This window comes from Pan paniscus, chromosome 13, assembly GCF_029289425.2.
Source record: "Pan paniscus chromosome 13, NHGRI_mPanPan1-v2.0_pri, whole genome shotgun sequence".
NCBI classification, from domain to species: Eukaryota; Metazoa; Chordata; class Mammalia; order Primates; family Hominidae; genus Pan; species Pan paniscus.
Genome location: NC_073262.2, coordinates 72,530,947 through 72,544,141, shown reverse-complemented (window position 1 = coordinate 72,544,141; position 13,195 = coordinate 72,530,947). Strand labels below are relative to the sequence as shown.

General features: G+C 34.3%; 1 protein-coding gene across 3 annotated transcripts in view; it reads right to left on the bottom strand.

Moving 5' to 3' along the window:
* The window catches only part of UBR3 (ubiquitin protein ligase E3 component n-recognin 3), a 268,208-nt gene that overhangs the window by 212,458 nt on the left and 42,555 nt on the right, over nucleotides 1–13,195 (bottom strand). For 2 of the 3 annotated variants that reach the window (XM_034954464.3, XM_034954465.3), the window contains exons 2-5: nucleotides 10,844–10,983; nucleotides 7,266–7,424; nucleotides 5,589–5,732; nucleotides 4,650–4,699 (exon numbers count right to left, since the gene is read on the bottom strand). In XM_034954464.3, coding sequence (XP_034810355.2) covers nucleotides 4,650–4,699; nucleotides 5,589–5,732; nucleotides 7,266–7,424; nucleotides 10,844–10,983 — 493 coding nt within the window. The remainder of the gene's footprint in view (nucleotides 1–4,649; nucleotides 4,700–5,588; nucleotides 5,733–7,265; nucleotides 7,425–10,843; nucleotides 10,984–13,195) is intronic. The other variant, XM_034954467.3, reaches the window with a different exon arrangement.

Below are 13,195 nucleotides of genomic sequence, written 5' to 3'. Positions count from 1 at the left end.
CAGATGACTATGGCTGCAGCCAACAACTAACTGCAACCACATATGATGACCAAAGGAAGAACTGCCCAGATGCCATTCTCACGTTCCTAAGTCATAAAATTGTGAGCAAAATAAAATGGTAATTTTAAGACATAAAGCTTTGGGCAAATTTGCTGCATAGCAACAGTAATGACAATCATGGTTTATCCACTTTATAGAAAGAACACTTAGACCAGCAGATAGAAGAACTAGTGCCCAATTTCAACTCTACCACTAACTAGACGGCATTTACTAGCCTGAGTGAATCAGTTAATTCTATGGAATTCAGTTTTTTCATCCATAAATAAGAAAGACAAGATGAATTATATAGTCCCTTTTAGCTCAAGCAGTCATAATTTTTATAACCCTTGAATTGCTTGACACTAATTTTCATTTCGTTTTTGTTGTATCACATGACTTTTCTTTTTTTTTTTCTTTTTTTTGAGATGGAGTCTCACTCTGTCACCCAGGCTGAAGTGCAGTGGTGCAATCTCAGCTCTGCAACTTCTGCCTCCAGGTTCAAGGGGTTCTCCTGTCTCAGTGCCCTGAGTAGCTGGGATTACATGCATGTGCCAGCATGCTCAGCTAATTTTTGTATTTTCAGTAGAGATGGGGTTTCACAATGTTGGCCAGGCTGGTCTCGAACTCCTGACTTCAGGTGATCTGCCCGCCTCGGCCTCCCAAAATGCTGTGATTACAGTTATGGGCCACCACACCCAGCTGACTTTTCTAACTCAAGACTTGACAAGTTTAAAACCATAAAGCAAACACCTTATTTTATATATTTTTTTAATATATAATATATATTTACATATACATTATATAATACATATAAATATATAATATATAAATATATAATATACATAAATATACAATATATAAATATATGATATACAAATATATTATATATAAATATATACATATACAATATAAATATATGTATATAATATACATATATAAATATGTGTATATTATTTATTACACATGCATATTACATATAAATATGATAAATATACATATATAAAATAAATATATGTATATAATATACATATATAAATATATATGTGTATATATACATACATATATAATTATATATGTATATAATACATAATATAAATATAAATATGCATGTATAATATATAATATATTATATATTATATAAATATAAATATACATATATAATATAATTACATATGTATGTATGTATATACATACATATGTAATTATATTATATGTATACATGTATACATATACCTATATGTATACATGTACACATATACATATATGTATACATATACACATATACGTATATGTATACATGTATACATACATATATAATTATATGTATATAATTATAACATAAATATAAATATACATATATAATATATAATTTACTAATATATAATATATATTATATAATATATAATTTACTAATATATAATATATATTATATAATATATAATATATAATATAAATATACATATACATATATAATTATATAGGTATGTATATATGTGTATATATATATATAAAGTATCACTGCACTCTAGCCTGAGAGACAGAGCAAGACCCTATCTCAAAAAAAAAAAAGAAACATACGGTAGATACCTCTGGCTAAACAACTCTACTTCAAATTCTTAAGTTTTCAAATGCCCAAATGACCCTATTTTTATCCCTTTCGAAAATATGATCAATATATAAACTATAAAAAGTTTAGCTTTCTGGGGCTGGGCACGGTGGCTCATACCTATAATCCCAGCACTTTGGGAGGCCAAGGTGGGCGGATCACCTGAGGTCAGGAGTTCAACACCAGCCTGACCAATATGGAGAAACCCCATCTTTACCAAAAATACAAAACTAGCCAGGCGTGGTAGTGCATGCCTGTAATCCCAGCTACTCGGCAGGCTGAGGCAGGAGAATCGCTTGAACCCGGGAGGTGGAGGTTGCAGTGAGCCAAGATCATGCCACTGCACTCCAGCCTGAGCAATGTAGCAAGACTCTATCTCAAAAAAATAAATAAATAAAAAATAAAGGTCAAAGAGTCTAAACTACTTAAATGTATTAAATATACATCACATGCTTTAAAAGTAAATCTTCTCAGCTATAACAAAAACAATGTATTATGAGAGACTAGGGGCTGAAATAAAGTATTTTAAAGTTGTTAACATCAAAAAGTATTTACCATGATATTCACACTGAGACATGATCATAATTAAGGAACAAATGGTTACATAAAACATACTATACACAGAAGTTGCTGAAACAGAATCTAAGAGAAATGAACATGGATGGAGCAGGAGGCCATAATCCTTAGCCAACTAATGTAGGAACAGAAAACCAAATACCATATATTCTCACTTTAAGTGGGAGATAAATAATGAGAAAATATCGACACAAAGGGAGAAACAACAGACACTGGGGCCTACTTGAGGATGGAGGTGGGAAACAGAAGTGAGGACCTAAAAAGGACAGATTAGAAGCAATAGTAATGAATAAAAAAGGGGCAATATTTAAAATTATCTGATATCATCTAGAAATTACTTCTAGAAGAGATTCAAAAGCCCCTCAATACACACACACGTGCACACACAAACACACACACACAAGGATGTCCTTCTAGCACCCAACCATAAAATAGAATGTTGTTGCAATGCAGTTGTGTACAATGAAAGTCTCCACGGGAAATTCAAATGCTAATCTGGAGAGTTCAGGCCAAGATACAAATGATTGTTACTTCTGTCCTAGACAGAGGAGAAGGCATCTGTGTTGAAGATCAGCTTTTTACATATCCAGAAATAAAATTCAATTCATGAAAATAAAGTAGAATTGTTAGCAAGCCTGTTGGATACATAATGCTAGGCATGCTAAAATAATATGACAATTCTAACCTACCACATAAATATAAACTTAAGACCACAGATTTTTGTTGTTTTAAATCAAGTCAAGATGTTTATTTTAATAAAGTGCTCTGAACAATGACCAAACCATTTCATCATGCAATAGTTGTCTAAAGTTCCTACTGGCTACAGATATAAGACCCCTGCTCAGGTGGCTTTAGCTAAAGAAGTGCCCATTCATTCACCCATTCATAGTCAACTCCTACTCTGAGAACTCACCTTTTAATAGGCCATTCCACCTCCCCACAAAATGCCCTTAGAGCAAAATAAGCAGTTTAAAACTATATGTGTATTACCAATTACTTCCTTCTTTGGCATACGAAGAATTAGCAGTCTTACTTCCACCATTCCCCTCCCCTATCTTCAAAATGGAATTATTACAGTTTAGTTAAAATAATAATGTTTATATGTTTTTGAAAGTCTATTTTAAATATCAGAAAATTTTTCCCATTTGTCATTATAACAATATGATTCTCAGAAGTTATTTTGTTACAAAACAGAAGCAAAATTTATAAGCTAACCATTTACATAAGTTTTTTAAATTACTCTATTTTATTTAACTAACACACATATAGTGTTTACAATATGCTGGGCACCAGGGCTGTAAGTGCTTACATATGTTAACTCATTCAATCCTCATAATATTCTCATGAAATAAGTACTATTATTATCTCCATTTCACAGATAAGGAAATTTAGACATGAAGAAGTTAAGACACTTGCCCAAGGTTACACTACTAATAGGTAAAGGAGCCAGAAGTCAAACCCAGGCAGTCTAATTCCAGAGTCAGACTCCTACACAGCATAATAAACTGCCTCTCCAATCTGACGAAAATTCTTGAAAATTGCCCAAAATGAGACTCCACAAAACGTAACATAGTGTGAAAGCCTTTTTAGAGGGGAAAAACTATAAAATTTAAATTTTAAGGTATTAAATCAATTACAAGACTTCCACAACAGAAATCATCCCTTTAAAAGGAGTATATTTGGCTTAATTCACATTACATTATCAACTCAAAATGAATTTCCAAAAGAAAAAAGATATATATGTTTAAATGTAATTTTATTTTTTAGATTTTAATTAAATGTATTAGAAATATAAAATTTAAGTTGAATAAGCAACAAGATTATAAGCAAATATAACAGCAATTTTTCTCTTATAAATTATGTAATAAAATATAGAAATATAACAATGATTTTTCCTATTTATTATTAATAAACACTATAAAAATTGAAATTTCAAATTGATGGTCTTTTTCCCAGTACATAGTTTTAAAAAAAAATCCCTGACATGTAAAATGTAACTTTATTATACGATTAGAAAAACAGTTCCATTTCATAGTCTTTTAATAAATTATCCTAAACTTAGCGAAATTTTCAAAAATAATTTCATTGTACATATGACAACTATACGGGTAAATTTGGGGATAGCCTCTGAAGAGAAATCTCTACCTCTTTCTACCCACTTTTAAACTGTGAAAAAGAAAAATGAATTATAAACAAGAAGTAAAAATCTAGTTACACACCTCGTTCTGTCACTAAGTAATTGTGTGATCTAGGCTTCCCAGAAGCCATCATGGGCTTCAGTGTCCTTGTCTATAGAATGAGAAACTTAAACTACATAATGCCTACAAATCTATACAGTTTCAGAACTATAAAAAAGTATAAAATAATAAAAAAGTATAAAAAAGCACAAAATTGTACTTTTTAAAAAGTTTTGAACTTTAAATCTCACCTCATCTGAAGAATCTACTTGTCCCAAAGTTCCTGTTGCGCCTACGAAACCTTTGGAGGAGAAGAAAAATAGTTGTCCTTCATAGTTGCTACATATTGCTTTATTTTCAAATTATTCTGAGAAATACAAATATCAAAAAGCTAAGTTTTGTTACGTTAGGACACCTCATTCTAACAGTTATCTTGGCAAAGTCCAACTTTTTTTTTTTTTTTTTTGAGACGGGATTCTCGCTCTGTTGCTCAGGCTGGAATGCAGTGGCGCAATCTCACCTCACTGCAACCTCCACTTGTCAGATTCAAGCAATTCTCCTGCCTCAGCTTCCCAAGTAGCTGGGCTTACAGGCACCTGCCAGCACGCCCAGCTAATTTTTGTATTTTAGTAAAGACGAGGTTTCACCATGTTGGCCATTCTGGCCTCAAAACTCCCGACCTCAGGTGATCCACCCACCTCGGCCTCCCAAACTGCTGGGATTTATAGGCATAAGCCTCCGTGCCCAGCCTCCAACATTTATCTCAAATAAGTTTGGACCTAATAGGTTGATACTTCAATAGGAATTCTCCAGTGAAAACTCAGATTTAATACAGTAATTACAAATGGTATTTCAGAAGGATTTCTTTTTAGTTTTAAACCATAGTTTACTAAAATATTGAGGCAGTAAAGTTTTGGGCTACTCTTGAATAGCAACTGTACATTTTTCATGAGTTAGAACCAGAACCTTAATAAGCTAATCAAATTCCATTTAAGAAAAATGCATTCTCTTCTTTGGTCAATCTATTCTTTTTTGCCTCTAAATTTTTACTACTTTTATTACTTTTCTTAAAAAGAATAATACTGTTTTAGTTCAAAATAATTTTTTTCAATAATGAGTAAAGTTTGAGAGGTTTATTTGGTTTTAATACAGAAAAGTTACAACTGTTCAAATTAAATATTTAGACAAACCTTGAACAGCCAGAGAACTAGTACCAGCAGATGGCTCCTGCACACCATATACAAGCTTATCCTCAGGATATGTAAGTCCAGAGCTCTTTAAAGCTATAAGGTACTTTTCATGACTTTTCTTTACACAAGCATTTTCTCCAAGACCTAATTAAAACAAACTTCAAATTAGAAAAAAATATTCCATTCAAAATCTCAGTATGGTCTTTTCATTAACTAGTATCTGTAAATAGGTGAATATTCTAATGGAGTGGGAGCCCTAGAATGAATAATATAAGATAGCTTCAAATAACACTTTTGTGCTTATGTTTAGCACTAACAATCCGAGAATACGCAGCATGTTTATACCAAATAATGAAATCTACAAAGTAGGTGAGCATCTAAAATATCCAAGGGAATGTGGGGCACAAAAATTAATAAGACATGATCCGAACTTTAAAGGAACCTGAAAATTACAGTAAAGAAAGTCAGAGAGGTAATATGGTAGATAATAATTATGTGGCGGAATTTACCTTCTGGTTTGACAGTCTGTCCTCTCGTAATACCAAGCATGCAGTTATTGAAAGCAGAGTGCTTGGGAAAGGCGTATGAATGTTTTGTATAACAATACACCATTCAACAATTCCAAGTTTTATAACTTAAGCTGTATATTAGAAAATCCTAGGCAATACAACACAAAAACTTAAAATATCAAAAGTGAAAACATAGACATGATGGTTGTTACTGTTAAAGAAAGGGGATCACGTCTCAGCCTTGTGTTTAAAGAAAGAGACGTAGGGCCGGGCGTGGTGGCTCATGCCTGTAATCTCAGCACTTTAGGAGGCCAAGGCTGGCAGATCACCTGAGGTCAGGAGCTCAAGACCAGCCTGGCCAACATGGTAAAACCCTGTCTCTACAAAAATACAAAAATTAGCCGGGCATGATGGCAGGTACCTGTAATCCCAGCTACTCGGGAGGCTGAGGCAGGAGAATCGCTTGAACCCAGGAGGCAGAGGTTGCAGTGGGCTGAGATCACGCCACTGCACTCCAGCCTGGGCAACAGAGCAAGACTCTGTCTCAAAAAAATACAATACAATACAATACAATAAAATAAAATAAAATAAAGAGAGGCAGAGCATAATTATCATGTCACACCAAAAGTTAGGAGACCTAGGTTCCAGTACCAACTCCAACATAAATTAATTGTGAGGTTTAAACAGGCCATTTCATTTTCCTAGGGCTCAATTTCCTCATCCATAAAACAAGAAGTTCTCTTGCCAGGCGCAGTGGTTCACGCCTGTAATCCCAGCACTTCGGGAGGCCGAGGCGGGCGGATCATGAGGTCAGGAGATCGAGACCATCCTGGCTAACACAGTGAAACCCCGCCTCTACTAAAAATACAAAAAATTAGCTGGGCGTAGTGGCGGGCGCCTGTAGTCCCAGCTACTCGGGATGCTGAGGCAGAATGGCGTGAACCCAGGAGGCGGAGCTTGCAGTGAGCCGAGATTGCGCCACTGCACTCCAGCCTGGGCGACAGAGCTAGACTCCGTCTCAAAAAAAAAAAAAGAAGTTCTCTTAATAACTTCCAGCTTTAGCATTCTATGAAAATTCTACAATTTACCTTTAAGTTCTAAAAGACTCAATTTCTTATCATTATAGTAAGATATGAAAACTATAAATTTCTTCTAACATTTTACTCACCAGAAGTCAGATCTTTGTAGTTTTGTTGGTTTGTCAAAACCTGAGTAAGAACAGACCGCATTGCTCCTCCCATTTTAGTCAGGTCTTCTAAAAAGGAAATTTGAGGTTCCAAAAGCTGAAGGACTTTGTTAAGGTCCTTTTCTGATGGTCCATCAGCTGCTAAAAGAAAAAAAGAAAAAAAATCAAATAAGGGTAATTTTGTTTAAAATATCTTACTAAAAATAACAGTATTTATTCTTTTAAAATTATAATGGCTTAAATTATAGTATTTTATAATCAAAAAAGTCAATACAAGAACTCTGTTTAGAAATTGGTATCTGCCCACACCTAGCCAAGCAAGGGTAGACTTGCTCAGGAATTCAGTCCTTTGGAAAACAGTAGATGGAAAAACACAGATGACCTCCTAAGATATGAAGGACTTAATTTGTGTAAGAAGCATTTAAATACAAAAAATTAACCGAGTGTGGTGGTGCGCGCCTGTAGTCCCAGCTACTCAGGAGTCTGAGGCAGGAGGATGGCTTAAGCCTGGAGGTGAAGGTGGCAGTGAACTGAGATCATGCCACCGTACTCCAGCCTGGGCAACAGAGTGACACCCCATCTCAAAAACAACAAAAAGAAGCAGCAGCATTTGATCTGTGGGCCCTATACTTCCACATATATAAATGTCATCATCATAAGATCATTTCAAAAAAAGATAGTATTTAAGAAAAAGTTTAGATCACATCCTAGAATAAAACAAGATATAATTCAAATACATTGAGAGTAGTATAAGAGTATTATGTCAAATTTAAACCTGTATAACAAATAACCTATCCCCTATAATATTCCAAAAATACAGATACATGTTAGCTGAAGGTCAAAGCAACTAAAGTGAAAGATAACTTCTCATAAATATGAATAATTGTATTACAAACTAAAAAAAAACAGGCAAATAGAGATGGAGAGAAAGAAAAGAAGCTTGGATAACAACTGAAAAAGAATATTAAAGACGAAAAATATAGAGAGGTTTTACAGAAGCCGAGGTCTAAAAGGAAGGAAATGAATAAAGAGATGTATAGCTTAACCATAATTTTTTTAAAACAAAAACAAACAAATGAACAAAACCACACCTATAAAAGAGGTAATGGAGAACCTGTGTGCCCAGGAAAGGGGATGTCCATTTCATTCAACATTTATTCAGAATCTCAAAACCTACTTTCTCAGTGTAAAGCTAATGTTATATATTATTCAACTTTATATTCTCCCCAGTGACTTATATAGTAATATAGTAGATGTTTAATTAATGTTTGCTCTTGGTTTTCAAGGGCTCTGAAACAAACTCTAACACAGATATAAGGATTATTGGATGAATGAGAAACAGAATTGAAAGAAATTGGGAAACCACAAGATCTCTGAGTTTTCATTACCTTGGATTGGTTATTGCAAGACCTTTCTTTAATTTCTTTAATTTTAAACAGTAATCTCTACACAAAAATGCAGAATTTTGGCTGGGCACAATGGCTCACACCTGTAGTCCCAGCACTTTCAGAGGCCAAGGCGGTGGATCACCTGAGGTCAGGAGTTTGAGACCAGCCTGGCCAACACAGTAAAACTCCATCTCTACTAAAAATACAAAAAATTAGCCGGGCGTGGTGGTGGGCGCCTGTAATTCCAGCTATTTGGGAGGCTGAGGCAGGAGAATCACTTGAACCCAGGAGGCGGAGGCTGCGGTGAGCTGACATCGCACCACTGCACTCCAGCCTGGGCAATAAGAGCGAAACTCCATCTCAAAAAAAAAAAGGCGGAATTTTTTTTGCACAGACAGAAATTAATGCTGAACAGAAGTAGTAATATAAGGAAGAAACTTCCATGAACCTACATTCATGCAGATCATCTTTAGATAAAAAATGCTTCCATTTTTTCCTTCGTGTTTTCAGATAACAGATAATTATAAAGCTATGTACTTATGTTGTCTACATTTTATAACTGTTATGTCAACAACAAAAAATATAATACACTTTCATGTGAAGTACTCTTTCATTAAACTAATGATAAGCTTTAAGGTTCTCATAATAAATAATTTCTATTTCTAAAATAGGACACCTGTAATACAAAACATAAATTCCCAAAAAGGTCTCCTAACTAGTATATAAGAAATAATGCATAAGGCAATTTCAATAACCCAGCTAGTAACTGGTTCCTTCATTCCGAAGAGACAGTAATTTGGAACCAAATCAAAATAATATTTTTCTTTATATATTCTTTTTTCTGTTCTTTTTTTTGGGGGGGCAGTGTGAGGCACAGGGCACACTCTCACTCTGTCACCCAGACTGGAGTGTAGTGATGTAATCATAGCTCACTGCAGCCTTGAACTCCTGAGCTCAAGGGATCCTCCTGCCTCAGCCTCCCAAGTAGCTAGGACTACAGGCACATGCCACCACCACACCCAGCTAACTTTTAAAAATGTTTGTAAAGACAGAGTCTCTATGTTGTCTAGCTGGTCTTGAACTCCTGGTTTCAAGCAATCCTCCTCCCTCAGCCCCTCAAAGTGCTGGGATTACAGGTATGAAACACCATGCCCAGCTTATTTTTCTATATTTTAAGATATATACTCTGTTAAGTAGAAGTACTTAACAAAGGATTGTATGTTTTTGCTTAAAATGTACAAATAAGGAAGTATAATGGTTTGCTCACAATAAAGATAACAAGACAGTTTTAGAAATGAGGACATTATATAACATTCCCCTACACTTTAAGGATGGAGATAGAAGATGAAAATGTGTGCCACAGTTTCAAAATGAATATAAAATTATTTATAGTACTAAATAATTTTAAACCTCTAAAAATAATGCAAAATGTAATCTCTTATAGAACAGAAATTCAAGTATCATTAGAAAGGTAAAAAACATCATAAAAAGTTAATAAATTTGATTCATACTACTAATGAATATCTGTAACTGACAATGTCAGACTGAGAACTTTTAATAGATACCTAAATCCAAATATTTACCTAACTGATGTATGTTAATCAAGATTGTGATTAAATCTTAAAAAGTAAGAAGAACATCTGTAATTTTCTCTTTTAAATATTAACATGATGATTATACACCCATATATTCTACCAGTAATCTGGAAGTCAGCAATTTGACCCTACCATAAGTTATTATATAATATATAGAGAGAATAAAAATATATAAAGACTTCTAAAAAAAAGCTGATAAAACATTTTATCTTCTAAAAATCTAAGTTAAATTTAAACATTTCCAGGAGTTCTCAATTCTGCTTTATCATAATATTGCAAATAAAGTCACGTTAACCCCACAAAATGGTTACTTCCTCATCTGCAAAAGCTCAAATAAGTTTGATCAAAAACATTTATGACCCCGGAAGCAGAAAGCACGAAACTACATCTACTGCAACATATAAGGTTATATAATTTATTTTTAGTGTGTTTCTATTCAATCCGTATTTTATAGTCATCTCTTTTTAAATGTTAAACAAAAAAAGATATCTAAAAAAATTCACCTCATAATTAATACTAAAACTTTGTAAATTTACAATTTAAAAAGAGTACTAACAAGAAGTAGATTAAAACATACCTGGTTCATTATAGCCTTCTCTTAAGTACTGAATAAGACAAAATATAAATCTTGGAAGAACAAATTCAGACATCATCAGTAAGTCTTTAGGGACACAGGGAATATTTGAACTTGATTTAATTTGATGCCTTTTGCAAAACCTGTAATATGAAAAAGAAAAAAATTAACAGTAATGTCTAATCAGCTAAAAATATATTATTTCTATTTACAATATTTGTAAATGGAATATAGGCCAATAAATCCTCCTTTATGATTTTTAAGGTACCAGGTTAAAAGAATGTAATTTTAAACCAGTGTTTATACAAAAAATGGCACTCAGGTATATTTTTCCCAAGAAAAGACCCATACTATTAATAGTTAAATTCCAAGTAGAATACAAAAAGAAAATCTCATTACAGGGCAAAATTTTTTAACTGAAATTTATTACTTTCAGGTACCACTTTATGACTTCCACTCTTTTAAACCATTAAGTACAAGTTGATCACTTCAAAAGCATTTACATTTTTCCTATTTCTAACTTACTGCATTAATGAATAGGTAAGTGATACAAAACCTTGAAGTTTATTTTAAAAGTTTATACACTGAAGTGTATACATTCCTTCTAATCTTGTTTATATTCTTTTTTTTTTTTTTTTTTTGAGAGTCTTGGTCTGACGTCCAGGCTGGAGTGCAGTGGCACAATCTCGGCTCATTGCAACCTCTGCCTCCCAGGTTCAAGCGATTCCCCCACCTCAGCCTCCCAAGTAGCTGGGACTACAGGTGAGCACCACCACACCAGCTAATTTTTTTTATTTTTAGTAGAGACGAGGTTTCACCATGTTGGTTGGCCAGGCTGGTCTCAAACTCCTGACCTCAGGTGCTCCGCCCGCCTCGGCCCCGTGAGCCACTGTGCCTGGCCTATATTCATTTTCAAGTATGATTGGTATGCTTAAGCAAAAATGAAGTTAACTGTTTTGTTTTGTTTTTTTTCCCTTAAAGACAGGGTCTCGCTTTGTCACTCACATGCATCCTGGAAGTCCTGGGCTCAAGCAATCCTCCCACCTCAGCCTCAGGCATGTGCCACTATGTCTGGCTAATTTTTTTATTTTTACTTTTTGTAGAGACAGGATCTTGCTACATTGCCAAGGCTGATGTACAACTCTTGGCCTCAAGCGATCCTCCAGCCTTGACCTCCCAAAGTACTGGGATTGTGAGCCACTGTGCCCCCGAAAACTATTCTATAGTCAACATCCAAATAATCACAAATAAGTTATTCTGTGACCAAACACATAATTACCACATTAAACATGTAAAATGCCTAGAAATAAGTAGAAGGGAAGAGAAGCTATTTAAGCTGTAAAATATAAAAGATCTGAATAAATAGAGAAAAACAACATTCCTAAACAGAAAAATTGATCTTTTTTGTTTGTTTGTTTTAAAGACAGTTTTGGCCAGGCACAGTGGCTCATGCCTGTAATCCCAGCATTTTGGGAGGCCAAGGCCGGTGCATCACCTGAGGTCAGGAGTTCAAGACCAGCCTGGCCAACATGGCAAAACCCCATCTCTACTAAAAATACAAAAATTAGCCAGGCATGGTGGCACATGCCTGTAGTCCCAGCTACTTGGGAGGCTGAGGCAGGAGAATCGCTTGAACCTGGGAGGCGGAGGTTGCAGTGAGCCAAGACCGTGCCACTGCACTCCAGCCTGGGTGACTAAGCAACAGTCTGTCTCAAAAAAATAATAATAATAATAATAAAAGACAGTTTCCCCAGACTTAATGCCATTAGATTTACATCCCAATAGAATTAATCACAAACTAATTCTAAAGTTCAAATGGAAGATCATATTTGTGAAAAATACTATTAAAACCTGAAAAAAAAAGGTTAATGATAATGAACTGGACCTTAAAGCACAGTATAAAATTATTTTAATTAAAATTCTGTGGTAATGTGCTAACATCAATGGACCACAATGGGCCGGACATGGTGGCTCATGCCTGTAATCCCAGGATGTTGGGAGGCCGAGGCTGAAGGATCACTTGAGGCCAGGAGTTCAAAACCAGCCTAGGTGACATAGCGAGACCCAGTCTACCAAAAAAACTTAATTTAAAATGAACAATAATGAAGTCCAGAAAAAGAACATACAAATTTGTGATAAATGTGACATCTCAAATCACTATGGTGGAAAGAAGACTTAATAAACTACTTTAGAACAAAATTTACTATTATTTAAATGCAGGAAGCAAATTTGATTCCTATCTTATACTATATACGAAATATATTCCGGAATACATTAAAAATCAAATGTAAGAAATGGAGCCTGGAAGATAATTAACTATTTTCCTACATTATCTCAGACTATAGAAAGCCTAAG